This window comes from Chionomys nivalis, chromosome 9 (genome assembly GCF_950005125.1).
Source record: "Chionomys nivalis chromosome 9, mChiNiv1.1, whole genome shotgun sequence".
Lineage (NCBI taxonomy): Eukaryota > Metazoa > Chordata > Mammalia > Rodentia > Cricetidae > Chionomys > Chionomys nivalis.
The window spans coordinates 30358373-30376914 of NC_080094.1; the positions used below are offsets into that span (position 1 = coordinate 30358373).

Consider the following 18542-nt stretch of genomic DNA (forward strand, 5'->3'; position numbering starts at 1 on the left):
GGACATACCATGTTTGTCTTTCTGGGTCTGGGTTACCTCACTCAGGATGATTTTTTTCCTAGTTTCATCCATTTGCCTGCAAACTTCATGTCATTCCTTCAGCCACACACTTTTGCTTACCCAGCCCGGATGGCATGTACCGCTGTAGACTCCATGATTCTGAGCCACACCTAGTCTATTCCTGCAGCTTTGTTTCTCTGTCTTCCCATCTACTGGCTTTCGGTGGCCACCATCCCTTCAGAAGCCTATGCCTCAGTTTTGTTTTGGTGTTTGCTTGTTTGTTTGATTTCATGGCCAGAGACAAACTCATTTGACTTTGACAAGTTTGGTCATTCCTCTTTCAGTGAGGTTGCCCAAATCTGGGCATGAGAAGACATCTCCCTCTTTTCCATCCAGTTCATGAGCATATGGCTCTGGGACTTCACTAGGAACAAGCTGGGAGTGGTGTTCAAAACTGGCATGTGCTCGCCAACAGAAATGGGCTGAAGAGATAGCTCAGCAGCTAAGAACACTTGTTCCTCTTCTCCAGGACCCAAGTTTTGTTCCCAGCACACAATCTGTAGCACGAGCAATAAAAATCCAGAGACAGAAATTGGGGTTCAACCCGAGGGTCAGAAAAACAAAAACATCCAGCCATTGTTTCTTACCTTGACCTCAGTTCAAAATGGCGATCCTGCTTCCAGGAATCTCAGAAAGAGACTGAGTGAGAACTGTCTCCTCCCGTCTTACACTCCTCTCTAGTGCTGGGATTAAGGTCGTGCACCAACCACTGCCGCTCAGTTTCTTGGGCAAACTAGTGTGACTACTGGGATTAAAAGTGTGTGTCACCGCTGCCTGGCCTGTAAGGCTGAACAGTGAGGCTGTTTTACTCTCTGAACTTCAGGCAAGCTTTACTTATTAAAATACAAATGAAATGTCACTACATACATCATCCCTGAACTCATATCAGGTGACTCACAGACACCTGGTGATCTGATGCCCTCTTCTGGCCTCTGCAGACACCTCCACAAAGTGGGGGTCATGCACACACACACACACACACACACACACACACGGATACATACACATAACATAAAGATATTTTTAAATTGATGGAAAGTGTAGATAAGGGAGGTAGAGAGTCTTAAAAATGAGTTAGATTGCTGGGCAGCGGTGGCACACACCTTTAATCCCAGCACTCGGGAAACAGAGGCAGGCGGATCTCTGTGAGTTCGAGGCCAGCCTGGTCTACAAGAGCTCGTTCCAGGAAAGGCTCCAAAGTTACAGAGAAACCCTGTCTCAAAAAACCAAATAAATAAATAAATAAATATAAAAAAACAAAAATGAGTTAGGTAAATCTTCTTCCAGAAAGGAGTGTGCACAGGCAACGTATGACATTGGCGGAGCAAGGTCAAAGGTTCCATAAATGCGCTATTTGGAACTCAGAGTCACAACCAACAAAGAGTCAGAATGTTTCAAACTGGGGAGCTCAGAAAAGGGGGCTTGCAGGTAAGAGTAGGCTAGGTGAGAACCCAGCAGCCCTCCTCACCCTCTGTTCTGCAGTACAGCTCAGGGTTTTGCTCTGTGACCAAATTCTCTGAATAAAAAACCTAAACGGTGTATATTTAGACATTTAAAATACTGCAGAATGTTTTAGACTGAGATGTGCTGACGAGAGGCTAAGGGTTATAATTACATTTTATGAAATGTTGTCTTCTTGTTTTGGGTTTAAGCTCTACTGTCATCATTTTAATTTGGCTTACAAATCTGGAACAAAAGCGTGAGAGAGCTGGAGCAAAGGACATAGGGAAAGACAGCACAACCAGACGGTCCCCGATGAATTCAGCTGCCCTTTCTCGATCACTCTATGTACCTTTGATTTTTATGTCCGTCTGGAAAAATTAAATTGGAACTCTCCTTTATCACTTCTTCATTCCATTTTTCCTGTTGTGAAAAGGGCAAGAGCTTAATGTGCTGCCGACGAAAAGCTGCAGGGGCAGCTGGGCACACATGGGCAGATGCCCGAGTCTCTGGGCAGCTGGCTGAGTCCTCTGCTCCATTTCCAAAGTGTGGGCTTGCAGGCAGTGGTGCAACCAAGGGGCAGGTGAGGGGGACAGGCTGACAGGGCATCCTGCACTTCATTCTCGTTTAGTGAAAAGCAGAAGGAATTCTTAATAGCAAAAGGAGGCGTCTTCCCACTAACTTTTTATTCTTTAACCAGGAAGATCTTTTTTTTTCCCCTTCAAGAACAAGTCTTAGTTTTTAAAAAAATCTTAAAAGCTTTCTTTTTCTTTTTCTTTTCTTTTTTTTAAAGAGATCGATCCAAGCCACTGAAATTGCAGTCCATTCATGGCAGTCCTGGCCTCCCCAGGGAGCTTGCTAGACACTCTTATCTCAGGTTACCATACTCTGAGGGTCCCTGCTCAGAGCCTGCACCTTAAAGGAATGCTCAGGGGTAGTGTGTGGCCAATCAGTTTGGGAGGTCATGTTGTAAGGTGCATGTAAGGGATTCAATGTCAAGAAAGCTAAATCGGTTCTCGGTCTCTGCTTTAAGCCACCTGAGGAGCACAGTGAAAATACGCACGACCAGCCTCGCCTAGCATAATTGAAGCAATTCCTGGGGACACGTGTGTGAATATGTTTCGAAAGCACCCTGGGAGGTCTCAAAGTGCAGCCAAGGCTGAGGACCTGCACTCAGCTATGCCCCGGCTACTTGGGTAGACGGAGGACCTGTGGAGCCCTCTGTGCTGCCTCCTGTCTGCCTTTGAAAGCAAACAGCACGCTCTCTCTTGCCGAACCCACAGCACTGGTGGGAGGGTTTCAGACCCCCCCAATCCTTAAGTAATAAAGTAAACCTGTTCACTACACAAAAGAACACTGCACAGGGCAGTGTGGGAGTCCCACGAGCTGCTGTCCCCAGACAGGAAGCAGCTTCAGTCCTAGCTAGCAATGCTTTTTTAGTCAAGCGTGGCTGGAGCACTCAGGCAGAAAGCGTGGTCACTGGGAAACTAGTCAATCTGATTTCCTAGTTTCATAACTGAGAGACAAAATAAAATAAGGGTTGACAGAAGGTGCGCATGTTTGAAATGCTTTCGCGTGAGCGCATCGCCCCAGCCAAATGCTAGCCTCTTGAGGCATAAATTAATTTAGCACAAATGCATGCCTGGTTGGGTCTGGAGCCTGTTATGATGATCCATAAGTGTTAGACTTTGGGACAACAGCTTCAGGAATGACATTTCTCCAACTAGCTGTGATTTTTTTTCCCCCTCAACAGAATGTTTTTCTTGGAATGGCTTTCCTGGGAGGGTTTGCAGACACCATTCTGGTCATGTGTGCAGGCCTTGAAGAGCACTTCTATGAATATAGAGAGGCAGCTGTGCGGGAAGACAGGACGCTCTTTACTCAGGGAGTGTGCGCCCCAGTAAGCATATTGCCATGTGCGCGTGCGCCAGCCGCGCCCCCGGTGCACCAGCCTTACCTGGTACTGCTGCCCGGTACAGAGAATGAGGTGGTCGTAGAACACAATCTCGTTCTTGGAAACCACAACGTGCTTGGCTGCCCGGTTTATGCCCGTCATTCTCCCCACCACAACGTTAACCCAGGAGCACAGCGACATCAGCGCGTAATCTTTATCATTAAAACAGTGGCTGCAAAGAGAGATGCTCCATCAGTGACATTTGAGCAGCTGACAGCGGGCATTAATTAGACATCTGGTGAGTTGGTTCAAGTCCCCCTAGTGAGCTGGGTCTGTGCTCTCGCTGTGAGCTTACCATGACCAAGACTTAGAGATTTTTTTTTTCCTTCTGAAACACTTAAGCCACAAATTGACATCCTCCTATTAAAGCTTGGTTGTTCCACCTGGCTTAGGCTGGCCAGCCAGGGAAGGGGGCGTGGCTGCGTATGTGAGATCACTTGGACTCCCTTCTGCCCCTGTTTCAGGGTGATCGAAAATCTACGTAAACTCTTGAATTGTCCTACTGGCCACAGACTTCAAAGGAATGTAGAAGAAGGAATATGACACTAGGCGGGACCACCAAAGGCAGGTGTCAGATTCCAAAAAGGTGGGAGACCCTTCCTTTTTGCTAATTTGATGTAAAGGACTCTTTCCTTGTGCCTGAACGACAAAACCCATTTGTGGGAAATGTCAGGGAGTTAAGTTCACAGCAAGTGCAATGCCTGGAGGTTTGGAAGCCCAGTATGGAGGGCATGGGTGATTTATGGGGAGACAGAACTTTTACACACATCAGCCTAGGGTGGGTGAGAGTGCTGGGGTTATGGGTTACAAGCCGAACCGGCTTTCTTTCCTTTTTTCCTTTTTGGGTTCTGTTTCAATTGAACACTGTGGTAAAGTAACAAAACTAGAACTCTTGTGATTCGAGCTTACTTAGAGAGGTTTTTTCCCCCCTTAGGTGGGGCTCTATAGAATTTTCTCAAAGGTTTCACCTCTTGCGATCCTGATCTGAGGGCGAGACTGTGGTGGCAGGACAGCGCGTAATTCATTTCCACTGAGGCTGCATTATCTTTCCTGGGAAGAACCGTGCCAAGGTCTGTATCCTTCTTCTTCTGCCAAAGAGCCTGGACCCCGGGGACCCTTTATCCCTGTCTCCTCACCTCTCACTATAGGACAATGAGCACATCCTATGTGCCTCTGCCTCTGTAAAAGGCAGACACGAGAATGTGGGAGCTGCTGTTTGGGGAAGCGCGATGCATATGTGAGGGCTCTTATTCTAAATAGTACTAATGATACATAATCCTGTTTACTCTCTTTGGAGGCAAACAGGATTCTGAAGTGGTAATGGGAGGACATTTTTTCTTTTTGATCCACACATGAGTCTAGTCTCATACACAAAGAGAATTCTCGTAATGGATGCACATTAGACCCCGTTAACGGGGCCTGTGAAAAGAGACGGGAGCACCAGGCTTTGTGCTTCTCCATGAAACAACACTTAAAAACAAGAAAATTTCTTCTTAATAAAAAAAAGGAAAATAAGGGGCTGGCCTGTCACAGGAAAATAATGGATACTGAGATGAAATTCTCTTTAAAAAAAAAAAACCTGACAGTTTTACAGAATATATGAAAGTTCAGCTTTCCACCCAGGCACAAGGAGGGAACACACAAAGGATTGTTTGTATTTGCTATGCACTCCCTACTGTAAGTCATCCAAGAGGAGAAAAAAATTAAATATAGTTAGTGCCCGGGGATTAGTCTTAGGAGGATTTGCCCAGAGATAAAAGCTCTCTGGGGAAATTTGTAGGCGCCTAAGACAATGCTGTTTCTAATGACGGTGGGACAGTACTGTCGGCAATGTCAGAATGCGTGTTTCCGAGCTGCAGTCTGAAGCTCTGTCCGGTGGGAGCTGGCGCTCGGGAACACTCGGCTTTAAAAGTTTGCTGAGACGCTGAAGGGAGCACTGGAGGCTGTGGCTGATGTCCGCACAGTCTGTGAACTTTCTCAGTTTACAGCGCCGTGTGTACGCCCACACTTTCCATTTCAGATGCTCCTGCTCCTCTGAACCATCTGTAACGTCCCTGTCAGCTGAGTGGAACTATCTATCGCAAAATGCTAAAGACCCCAACACAGCAGAGACTGCTCCATGGCTTCATGCCATCACCCGGGTCCTCTGGAGAGAGACAAGGAAGAACAGAGCCACACCGCTGACAGGCGATCTTCCACAAGCAAGCTGGGTACCAACTCAAACATCCCGGGAAAGGGGGCTGGGGGTGAAGCTCGGTGGTAGAGTGACTGCCTGGCATACACAAAAAGAAATAAAAATGGAAAGTTGTCTTCATAGAAAAATCTAGAAAAACAGCTGGACATGATGGCAGAGGCCTCCTTCCCAGCTCTTGCAAGGTGGAGGCAGGAGAATGAGCAATTGAGGTCTGCCTGGGATCCACAGTGAGATTCTGTCTCAATAAACAAAAACATGATGGGATATCCTGGGTACAAGGTGTGGCCTTCTTGTCTACATCATATGGGCCCAAAACCTGACAGGAAGAGATAACCCAAGTCCTTAGGTGCACAATCGAAAGCCATTCCACAGAAGCAAATGTTAGGTCTGAGCAGACGCACGCCTCAAAGAGCCAGAATTTTTCAGAGGTAGAAAGAAACTTTGAGGTTTGTAGGGGATTAGCTGTGACACACTGGGAAGAAGAACCGCGGCAATTAACTTTCAATTATTCAGGGTTGATTGCCCAATTAGTGGCTTTCTCCGGCTTCCTGTCCCTCTTCCTTCCCACACCTTCTTCCAGCTGCCTCCTAGGTACATCGTTAGCACCTCAACCAGAGGCTAGATGGGGGTGGGGGTGGGAGTAGGGGAGGTAACAGACTGGGGCGGTGAGAGGACAAAATGGCTATTTATAAAAAATATCAACAACAAGAATGAAGTAAAGCACTAGAGACGAGTTCACAGTCGTGTTGAGAAGGAGGAATTTGGATTATTAGATTCGTGTATGTTATTTGCACTTATTATTATTGAACACCAGGATCCCAGACAGGTTCCTTTCCGAGGACAGTTTGAAAGTCAGCGTCCTGTTCCGGCTTCAGCCTCTGGTTCCTGTGCACACGAGGATGTGAAGGGTCCCACCCAGGTGAGTCTGGCTGGTGGGTCTCGTTCTTCATGGAGAGGATATTTGCTGCACTTCCGAGGTGACTTTTATTTATTTTACATTGTAAAGTTCCTGCTCTGCTGGAGTGTAGGGTTTGGGATGGGGACAATAGATGCCATTTTAAAAAGAAAACTATGTAATATTTAGGAGGATTTCATGAGTCAGAAAAAAACAGAGCAGAGTAAGGCTTAGTTGTGTGTATTGGCTGGTGGTCAATGAACAGGAGAGTGAGGGTAGACTGTGGGAAAAAAAAACACATTTAAGGAAAAGAAAAGCAAAGGTTTGCCTGCTGTGTTTGGGTACATTAAGATTGCTAGTCTGGAGAGAATGGAGAGAATTGAGCAGAAATAGTAAAAGATATTGAGGTCGTTTGAATGTAATTGGCCCTCATAAGCTCATAGGGAGTGGCACTATTAGGAGGTGTGGCTTCATTGCAATAGGTATGGCTTTGCTGGAGCAAGTGTATCACTGTGAGCGTTGGCATTGAGGTCTCATGTATGCTCAAGCCACGCTCAGTGTCCCAGATCACTTCCTGTTGCCTTCTGGGCAAGATGTAGGGCCCTCATCTTCTCCAGCAGCATGTCTGCCTGACGTCACCATGTCACACCGTGATGATAATGATGGACTAACCCGAATTGTAAACCACCCAACTAAATGTTTCCCTCTGTAAAAGCTGCCATGGTCATGATGTTTCTTCACAGCAACAGGAACCCTAACTAAGATAGAGTCAGCGAAAAAGGACAGACCTTATGGAGTTCCTGCATTCCAGAACATTCTGAGATGACAAAAGCATTCTGGCAGTATGGCAGCATGCTATAGCAACTCATTTAATTTCAATTATTTAAATGGAAACGGCTCCTTGCGGTTTGTAGCTACTCTACTGGACAAGTAGAGTTCCAGGAGGCAAGGAGCTGATATCACCTGAGTCATGTTTGTGTGTGTATGTGTGTGTGTGTTGTTCCGGGGACTGTGTTGAGAGGCAGAGAGACAAGGGTAGCGGTAAGGACACTACATTACTCCACGTCGCCACTCCAGCTGCCTATGCGTGTCACACCTGAAGAAAATCAGCTATATTCTCGTTATGTCACACTCGACCTTCAGATGGGCAGAAACTTCCACCAAGCTGACTGACTTAAATTCACATCTCTTTGAAATCATGTAATTTACATCATGGGAAAGCAGAACTGGAGAGCTTGCTCAGCAGCTAAGAGCCTGGGTTTAGTTTCCAGCACCCACGTGGTGGCTCACAACCTCTGGTTAGCTCTGCTTCCAGGGGATCTGGCACCCTCTTTTGACCTCAACAGGGACACATATGGAACACGGACATACACAGAGGCAAAGTCTCATACACATAAAAATAAAATAAATCTTTAAGAAATTAAAAGAGAAAATGAAAAAGGGAAAGAGGTGTCCAAGGGTCTACCCTCCCTTCCTTCCAGGTCTTGGCGTTAAGCTGATTTTAACCAAAAATTCAGTATACTTACTTAGCATATACTTTTCACAATCAAGAAAGCCCTAAGTCCAAGAGAAACAAAATCCCTTGTCTAGACTATAGTGGCAGGGGTGGTTCTAGATCAGCACACACACATACACACCCTGCTCAAATCCCACATACTTGCATTGTGCTGAATGACATTCTTCCAATATGTGCGTGTGTGTGTGTGTGTGTGTGTGTGTGTGTGTGGTCTAATAAAGGTGGGATTGAAAACTTAGTGTGAAACACTTGCCTAGTATCCTTGAGCCCCCCGTTTGTATCCCCACCACTACAAAAGAATGGCGCTAATGGAAAATGGGCCTGGCTCTGCTTGTAAAGAAGGGGAGGATTTTCCCAGTACAGGTAAAACAAGTCTTTCTTCAAAAGGAACGTGAGTCCCTTCATCAAAGAGTCTGCCACGCCACCACCCCATCTGGAAAGGGGATGATTACCCTTTCCTCCTCTCTACTCTGAACACCGGGCGAGGGTTTCTCCAGCAGAGAGCCTGCATTTTGCTACCAGAAACTGAAATTAGTGGAAGCTGTGTGATAAGGAAATGCCATTTCTAAGAACGGGTGTTGTCAAATGACGGTTCTGCCGGAACAAGAAAGACAGAGCTCTCCTCGCCTGGTGAGGACAGCTGCAGGTGCCTATGGTTTGGTGGGATGGGAGAGAGGCTCACACCCTAAGTTGATGCCTGTGGGGTAGACTGGCGGCCACAGATTCTCTGTCCTGTTTCTCAGACCCCAATGTAGAGGCAGCTGGTCTCGTGAGTTCCTTCCAACTGCAGGGACAGGGAAGCTGTCTCCCTCATAGATAACAAAATACTGGACCATTCCCTCACTATCCTGCCAGTTTTATGTCAACATGACCCAAGCTGAAGTCATCTGAAAGGAGGGAACTTCAGTTGAAAAGATGCCTCTGGAAGATCCAGGTGTAGAGCATTTTCTTAACTACAGACTAATGGAGGGCTTAGCCCAAGGTGGGTGGTGCTTTTCCTGGGATGTTGGTCCTGGGTTCTATAAGAAAACAGGCTGAGAAAGTCATGAGGAGCGAATCAGTAAGCAGCACTCTTCTATGGCCTCTACATCAGCTTCTGCCTCCAGGTTCTTAACCTGTTTGAGTTCCTGTCCTGACTCCCTTAGAGGATGAACAGTGATGTGGAAGTGGAAGCCAAAGAAACCCTTCCCCCCAGCTGCTTTGGTCATAGTGTTTTATCATAGCAATAGAAACCCTAAATAAGACATGCTCTGATGGGGTTGAACTTGTGTTTCCCAATTAATGGTACTCTAGGAGAAAGGTCCTCCACTTTCCCCCTTGAAATTTATTATTTAACATAAAAAAGACTGCACACAAGTTAGGAAGAAAATTAGGAAATGAATCATACTCGCTTGCTAGGAACTTCCTTTGTTCGCTGCCCATAAGTTTTTTTCCTGGGAGTCCGTGAGTTGAGATCAGGGTGAGATTATTGAACTTCAGGTGAGAGCTGAAGAGAAATAAACAGAACACAACTTTTTAAAACGTTAAATGTGACTAAATGAAAATTTACTGTGATTCAGCTGAACTTCATGTATCATTCAACTCTTGGCCTTTTCTTTGGAAGTAGAAGCTCTTTCCAAACAAATCGTCAAATAGAACCTTCATAACAAAAAAGGAAGACGGTGCTCAAGTGGCTAACTGCAGAGAATCCTAGAGGCTGAGCCAGCGTATGGCAGACACTTTGAGTTTTTAAAAAACGCTTCTCCCAAAGTAAAACAAAATAAATTACAAAAATTGGGAGGTGGGAGACAATTTGGCATAAACTAATGGCAAGTTTGAGGGTCATCCCGCTTAGGAGAAATTGGACTCCTAACCCCCACAGTAGAGCACACACATTGAATGTATTTCCCGCTGGAGTCCTCGGGGCCAGACGATGATGTCAGTGATTTTATTAGTTTTATTTTCTCAGGTGGAACTGAGGCACAATGGTTTTCTAGGGCCATGTAAGGCCACTGTCTGGCTCTAATGTTGCCTCACCTAACTTTTGACTATAGGGTGGCCCCCTGGATTTTGGGAGATAGGACATCCCCCGTGGACATCAAAATCTGAAGGTGCCTAAGTCCTTGATTCATGATGCTGTGACATTCACAATAAGCTATACACCACCACTTGATGTAGGATGACCTTCTGTACACTTAAATACGTGTTGCTTTTATTGGTTGATGACTAAAGCTGCTTTAGCCTATGGCAGGACAGAATATAGCTAGGTGAGAAAGCCAAGCAGAGATACAGGGAGAAAGAACGTGGAGTTAGGAGTCTCTAGCCAGATGCAGAGGAAGCAAGATGAAAATGTTGTACTAAGAAAAGATATTAAGCCATGTGGCTAAACATAGGTAAAAATTATGAGTTAATTTAAAAGTAAAAGCTAGTTAATAATAAGCCTGAACTAATAGGCCAAACAGTTTGCAGTTAATATTAAGCCTCTGAATGCTTATCTGGGAACTGGCAGGTGGCAGAGAAACGTTCAGTTATAACCGCTTTATGTCATCTCAGAATTACTTATACAACTTACACAAAATAAATAGTAACTGGGATATTGTGTTGTTTAGGGAATGAAGCCTATCTGTGTTCAGTGTAGTGAAATTTTTCTCCCAAGGGTTTTCTACTGACACTGGTGGAATATATGGATGTAAAACCCAAGGAAAACCCCATCTCTATGTGGGCTATGTTGTCCTGTATGTTGGAAATCACTCAGAGGCTTCCCAGATTGTTTAATCCCCACAGTTCAACACCAGTCTTTCCACTTTCAGACACATATAGTTATCCACGTTAGGGTAGACTGTCACCTAGCAGAATATTCTAGAGAGTCCTTTTTTTAAAAAAAAAAAAAGTTTTTATTGAGTTACAAATTTTTCTCCACTCCCCTCTCTTCCTTTCCCCTCCCCTTCTACCCTCTCCCATGGTCCCCATGCTCCCAATTTACTCAGGAGATCTTGTCTTTCTCTACTTCTCATGTATATTAGATCCATGTTTGTCTCTCTTTGGGTTCTCTTTGTTGTCTAAGCTCTATGGGATTGTGAATTGTAGACTGGTTTTCTTTCCTTTATGTCTAAAAGCCACTTATGAGTGAGTACATATGATATTTGTTTTTCTATGTCTGGGTTACCTCACTCAGGATGTTTTGTTTTTTTTCTAGTTCCACCCATTTGCCTACAAATTTCAAGATGTTATTTTTTTTTCTGCTGTGCAGTACTCCATTGTGTAAATGTACCACATTTTTCTCATCCATTCTTTGGTCGAGGAGCATTTAGGTTGTTTCCAGGTTCTGGCTATGACAAACAATGCTGCTATGAACATAGTTAAGCACATGTCCTTGTGGTATGATTGAGCATCCTTTGAATATATACCCCAAAATGGTATTACTGGGTCTTAAGGGGGGTTGTTTCCTAATTTTCTAAGAAATCGCCATACTGATATCCAAAGGGGCTGTACCAGCTTGCACTCCCACCAGCAATGGAGGAGTGTTCCCTTTGCCCCACATTCTCTCAGGTATCAGCATGGCGGCATATGACTATAACTCCAGAAGTTGTGAGACAGAGACAAGGAGATCATAAATCCCAGACCAGTCGTTCTCAGTAAACCAAACCAAAGAGCCAAACTGCTTTATATTTGCATCATGCTTTTCAAGTCTGAGCCCTTCACAGTATCATCACAGGAGTAATCTTCAAAACAATCTACACTGGGACTTCGGAGAAAGCCACAGGCTGTGTGTATTTCATGTGAAAGAAAATGAAGGATAGCAAAGGTAAGCACTTTTGTTTAAGATCGTGATGTTCCAAAGCAGCAGGGGCAACCCCAGGCCGCATTCCCTCTACCTTTCCCTGGCTGGGCCCCCTCCCTGGAGGTGGCTTCAGGAGATTGCCCAGCACCAGCAGAAGTTTCCATGAACTCGCATGCTTAGGGGTCACTCTCCAGCTGCTGTTCAGTGTTTCAGACACTCCTGCTGTAATCTGCCCTCTGCATAGTCAGCAAAATATTATGGGTGAGAATGACATTTGTCCGTCCCCCCCATCTCTTCTTGGTTTACATAGCCCTTTTCAATCAATCAAATGCCAAAAAGAAGGCCTTCACCGGGCCAGAGGAAAACACCTGCCTTCCTTTCTCAAGAGGAGGTTGGAGATTTTCCAACTGGAAATGCTACCAGTGTACTGGCAGTCTGTTAAGTAGCTCTAAAGACAGGACTCTGGGTGAGGGCACAGGGCGGGGTGGGGGTGGGGTTGCCAAGCAATACATTCAGCCTAACAGCTAAATGTTATGGAAGGCTTTGCTCTCACGTCTCTAGGGATAGCTATCATTTAATAACGAACATTCCTATTTAACGTGGAGAAAACCAAGCATGTCCTATCCTCTAACAAGAGGAAGAAAAAAATCTGACTACCTTCAAATAGCATAAAGGCCACAGTTAAGCTGCCTGCTTGGGCTGCCAGTCTGCAAGCACACACCAGTGACAGGCCCTGGATTATTAACTGTGCCATGGAAAACACAAGTGATAGCAGTTAAGGTTTACTCTGGCTCTGGAGCCTCTGTGATCAAAACGTACTTTATATGGTACTAGTCAGAGCTACACACGGGTCCTTTTTACATCTCCACGTAGACGGAAGGCTTGATGACTATGCAGCTTCATCTTCTACTACAAAACCATTCCCTATATGGATCAAATGACTTTGAAATTGCCAGATTACCACATTATACTATCCTGAATTATCCTACAATTAAATTTTTTTCTCAAAAGATAAAAGAATGTTCCCAAAGGACAAAGGATGATTTTGTTGTTTTTGCCTTGTCTTCATTTCTTCTTCTTCCTTCTTCCTCCTCTGTCTTCTCCTCTTTCTCTTCTTCAACATTATCTATAATTACATAGTACAGATTTTTGGGAGTGGGAAAGATTTCTTGCATTGTGTTTATATAAATAAAACCGTTTTTCCTGCTTTTTTCCCATCATAGTGAAATTCCTCTTGCATTCCTCCCTGTGACTGTCCTGGCCCTTTATCTAGTCAAGCCTTGCCATCTCTTGCCCACTCTCCATTTAGCATGACTCCTGCGTCATATAAAAAGCACACAGATGCCATTGACTTCCAACCTTCCCCTTCTTGCTCCACAAGATATCTTCCACTCCAAAGACAGGTGTCTGTCTGCCAGCCATCCCGGTCTCCTCATCAAACGCCTGTGACATCTGATTTATGACGTTCAGTATGCCAACCCAGTGCTGACGGAGATGGGTCCTGGGAGCCGACGGGAACACGGCTCCGTTTCTCTGCTTCTTCGTGCGTGGATCTTCTCAAAGTCAGCCTAGATCCACAGCGGCTCTTGGGGCTCCCTCCACCCATCGCGTTAATATTATGGGCAGAAGGAGGGAAATGTGGTGTTAAAAGGCAGAATTCCTCCAGCCAATTATATCAAGTACAGTTCATGTAGCCAAGAAAGAAAAAACGATGTGCCAAGTGGGCGGCACCCAGAAACTAGAGCAGCGCCCGAGAACAATGGTGGCAGACTGCGTTTGTAGAGGTCCAGAAGAGTCGTATAGAAAACAGGGTAGTAGATGCAGGTTAGACAAGCACACGTCAGCTGGCTGGCGAGCCTCCGGAACCTACCCTTTACTACGACTACGACTGAAGTCACGTTGGTTTAGTTTGGCCCAGTGCGGAGTCGGTTCCAAATTCCTACATCATTCAACAGCCGGAAGGACAATGTATTAAAGAGCATATCAGGAAGCCCCGCGTGACATTTCTGCTTCTCTTAGCCGAGTTCCCTGCCACTGCCACATGTCTTCGCAAAGGAAGTTGGAAACCACGGGTTTTCGTGAAACATAGTGATTATTCCTGCCCCCTAGGAACCAGAGTGCCCTGAATGCTATCACTAAGCACACAGGACAGAATGAATCCTGGGGGCGCAAATAGCAGTCTTGACTTGGACTCATATCAGCTTGTGAAGGAAGCATGGGGTGAGGACAAAAAAAGAACCATATGAACCAGGAATTTAGGCAAAAAACACATGACATACTCCACAAAGTCTCGTGAAACAAAAAGGAAGGCTTGCACAGGATTATGGGAGCTGAAAGGGATAGAGTCATGCAGAGACTAGCAAGACAGGGTGTGCCTTTGCAGTCTTGAGCCCAGAGGATGGAGGCAGAAGGGACAAGAGTGGGGGCTCTCTAGGTGACCCTAAGGAGTCGTGGCTACACTCTACTGCCTGAACTCTGTCTCTCATGATGTTTCTATTAACTCGCTCTCCCTCATTCGTACATTTATTTCCTCATCAACCACCCCGGGCTTCATGCCCACTTCCCCAGGTGATTTCATCCACCACCATCTTACCTATTTCCCACAATGCGCTTGACTATGCTTTAATGTTTCTTCTGAGCTATAGATCTAATTTCTAAATGCTCCAGGGTCATCCCAGATTCAGCATGTACAAATCAGGATGCTCCAGGGCATTCCAGATCAAATATGCAGCCAAACAGAGCTCCTGGCAGTTCCCATCCCATTGCTTTCTCTGTAAAAGTCATGACCAACTAACTCGCCATCTCTCATGCTAGAAATCTGGAAGCTCATCTTCGATTTTCTGTTGCCATTCCCACTCCCCGGGCCAGTTACTGTGTCTGGTCATTTTCACCCAATTTGTATTCTTGAAGGCCCCATCTGCCAGTCTCACAATACACTGTGAGAACTGACCATCCACACAGCTATTGGAAACATATTTTTACATTAAATCATATTTCAGGGTTTCTGGTTTTGAGAGCCCAACCTTTGCACACTACCTTGGTAGCAACAGAGCTGAGAAGTAAAGAGCACGCATGGGCTTGAGAGTCACACTGTCTTAGCCGGACCCTTAGTGCCGGCGTCTTGACCTCAGGCAGGTTATTTAACCTTTTTACCTGTAAATTGGAGTGGCAGAACCTAATGGGTCTTAGGGGAGCTATGCAGATGAAAGGAGATGGTACCCAAGGATGTTCAGACAGAACATTTTCGATGGATAGTAACTGTTTTGTTGCCAGGATCAGTCCAGACTCACTAGCACGGTATGTAAATCTTTACGGTCAAGGGCTAATCCAACCTTCCATTTAGTTCTTTGTAACATCAATCTTCTCACCGCTCACTTACGCTTCCCGCCCTTTTGTGTCTGCATACAGAAACACAGAGCATTTTCATGTGTTCCTTCCGACTTCATATTTTGCTCTGGTAGTTTTCTATGCAACTGGGTACGGCAACATCTGAATACTTGATTTGATTTAGTTTAAGTGCAAAGTTTATAGTGCCGGGAACGAAATATTGACATGAAATGTTTCAGAGTTCACATTTGCTTATGTATGAATATTCAGAAAGTTCCTGCAGACAGAGCAGCACGTCACTGGGTGCAGCTTGGCTTTGGCGCAAGCACCACAGGAAATGGCACAAATAGCAGAGTCCCAGAAAAAACCTGGGTCTCAGATTTACTGGTGTTGGCTTAATGTACTTCAACAATATCTAACAGCATTGTGAGCCCTCTGCTCCAAAATCAAAGGTCACCATATTGTGAGGGGGGAAAAGTTCAGGTTAAGTGCGCAGGCCAATGAAACCTTACACGAATGCACCTGTATTTTTGCAGCAGATAATTCCAGTGGGGATTTCACGTTGCCGTGGATACAAAGGGAGGAAACAGCTCAAAGATGCTTGTGAAGCAGGGAGGGATTAGAGTATCCAGGGAAATAAGTAAAAGGTATTGGGTTTCATTCCGAGTTTCAGAAGGACAGCTACAAAATGAGGTCTAAACATCCTTATCCCTCAAATAAAGAGGAACGCGCCGCCAATTTATTGTAAGCAGGAAAAGGACACATAGAACTTTTCATGTTGCTTTTCAATCTGTTAGTCACTCACTCATTATTTTTTATATTTTTTTGCTGATTTTGTGTGTGTGGCATGACAAAGGCAGCCAGCCAAGGAGAGTGATTTAATTAACTGGCTTTATTAATGCTTCTATTTGAACAAACAGATAATGTAGAGGAAAAAAATAATTACCTCACATCCATCTAAATGTTTCAATTTAATTTACTAAAACCTCTGCTTTCAGAATTGTCCAAGACAGTGACAAAAATATTTTCCAGATGACAATAAATCCGAGCTCAACACAGATATGAGACCGGACTGGCTATTTTACAAGTCAAAGAACAACTCAGATGTAACTCCATATTAAAGATGTAAGATAGTAGCACACAGTTAATGGTTAAATGCTACAGACGGGAGGTAAAGGGGGGGACTATTGTGAATTTCCACAATTAGAAGACAAATGTGTTGAAAACAAGTCCAAGCAAAGATCTGTTATAAGCAAAGAGCACAGTAAGAAAATCTATCAGTTTTCCCCTGAAAAAAATTAACTTTTCAGTGGTTCGTGTGTGTGTGTGTATATGTATGTATGCATGGATGTGTATGTGTGTATATATATGTATGTGTGCTCTGGAGTCCCCATGGATCTGTCGAGGAAGGGACATGATGGCCAAAGTCATGGTCTGTGGGGAACATCTAGAGATTCAGGACTTAGATGAAATGTTTATATACCTGTGCTCAAAGGTAACTCAAGAGTCCTTACTGGGAAAAAAATTATGTTTGGAAAATGATGAGAATAAAACTTGGGGGTTCCAGCAAAACAGATTAAAATGAACTGAATTTGAGTTTTTCCTTACATTTGATAAGAAATGATTAATAATGGTCTCATACAATGTACTCCTGCTTTGAGTACATGTTTATACATATTAAATAAACACAAGCGATACATACCAAGATGACAACAGTAAGACAAACGAGAAAAGTTCTGTACACAAGAAATGCAAAACATAAGGCACAGTCAGTCAGGTTCACACGACCAAAAGCAAAGCATTATGGGGCTAGAAGAACCAGTGATATCACTTCTGATGACGAAGAAAGGTTCATATTTTGGGCAATAGTGGCCATTAGCAAGGCTTTATTAACACCATATGGGCTGGCTTCCTCATGCTTGGCAGTTACTTCTTGGGCTCCCTTCTTAAATGGTGATCCATTCAGCATGTGGCTTTTGCAAAATGCTTTCTACTAGGTCCAATTTATATGTAAATACTGGAACCGGGATAATGACTTCGGCTCCATAATGTCAATGATGGCATGATAATTGGGCTTGCTAGGCACTAAAGTAATGATGTGAGTTAGAAGTTATATTATTTCCTGAAAATTAGAAAATGTGCTTTAGAAAACAAACCCATAAACTAGTTTACCTACAATGAACAATTACAGGGGGGAAGTAGTTCCCTTCCAGCTAGATCTGTCAACTTTGAGGAGATGTCTACATAAATGGTTCCTAACCCAGCTGCACTGCGGAATTATCTGGGGTCTGTCAAACACACATATCCCTGGAATCCACTCCATCCCCACTGAATTATAATACCAGGAATTGGAGACCCAGAAACTCTGTTTCCATAGCTCTCCTCACCCCCACCCAAATGGCTCACCTATGCACGGTCTGGAGCTTCTACAGTCTGGAGCTTCCAGAGAGATCACTTAACATTAACCCCAGGTCTAGGAATCATTTGCAGCATTTTCTCCACCACACATTGTTGAAATAAAATAAGAAAATTCAAATTTTGAATTAATGGATTAATTTTGGATTATTTCTTTGAAAGGAATTATCTCCTAAGTACATAGTTAGAGATAGATATGGTCTTCAGAGTCATTTTCTCACGAGATGGTCTAATCTGGTCGGGATTACATGCAGTGACTAACAGAAGTCCCGCCATCCAGAGAGGACAGCCAGGGGCTACAGTTTAGATCTCAAATGTCCCCCACAGGGCCCACATGCTGAAGGTTTGCTCTCCAACCTGAGGTACTACAAGGAGAGGGTGAAATCTTAAGGAGGTGGGAAAGGAAGGTGGGAGGGAGAGAGGGAAGGCAGAAGGAAGGGAGGGAGGGAGGGAGGGAGGGAGGGAGGGAGGGAGGGAGGGAGGGAGGGAGGGAGGGAGGGTGGAGGGAGACGAAGAAGGAAGGAAGACTGACTAGATCGTAAGGAATGAGCTTTTGGGAGTTAGACCAAAGCCCTTTGTTTCCTGGACACCTGTGCCACCACAAGCTCCCCGCAATGACACTGTCCTTCACCAAGGCTCAAAGTGATCAAGTCAAGAGACCAGGAACTCGAACCTCTGAAACCTAAGTCAGAAGAAACCTGTCCTCTTTTCCAGCAGATCTTTCTCAAGCATTTTGTCATAGTGACAGGACTGTGGTGAACTCTCCACTGTCACTTCTACTGAGGGCTCCCATGCCCGTGTTCATAGGCAGGATCTTTCTGTGCCTCTCCTTCAAATTCTGTCCAATGTCAGTTGCTGACAGAGCCCAGTCTGACAGCTCCTTATTTCCCCCAGAGCACCTGTATGTGGTTCTGTTTGCACCAGGATAAAGACCTCAGCAGACACTGGCCAGCACATCTGGACTGCATGAGCTGTAGAGAT

The 18542-nt window shown here is 44.8% G+C and overlaps 1 protein-coding gene across 1 annotated transcript in view; it reads right to left on the minus strand.

Moving 5' to 3' along the window:
- Nucleotides 1-18542, minus strand: part of Cfap61 (cilia and flagella associated protein 61) — a 250959-nt gene that overhangs the window by 82147 nt on the left and 150270 nt on the right. The window contains exons 18-19 of the mRNA XM_057780855.1: nucleotides 9447-9545; nucleotides 3458-3626 (exon numbers count right to left, since the gene is read on the minus strand). Of these exons, the coding sequence (XP_057636838.1) occupies nucleotides 3458-3626; nucleotides 9447-9545 (268 nt within the window). The remainder of the gene's footprint in view (nucleotides 1-3457; nucleotides 3627-9446; nucleotides 9546-18542) is intronic.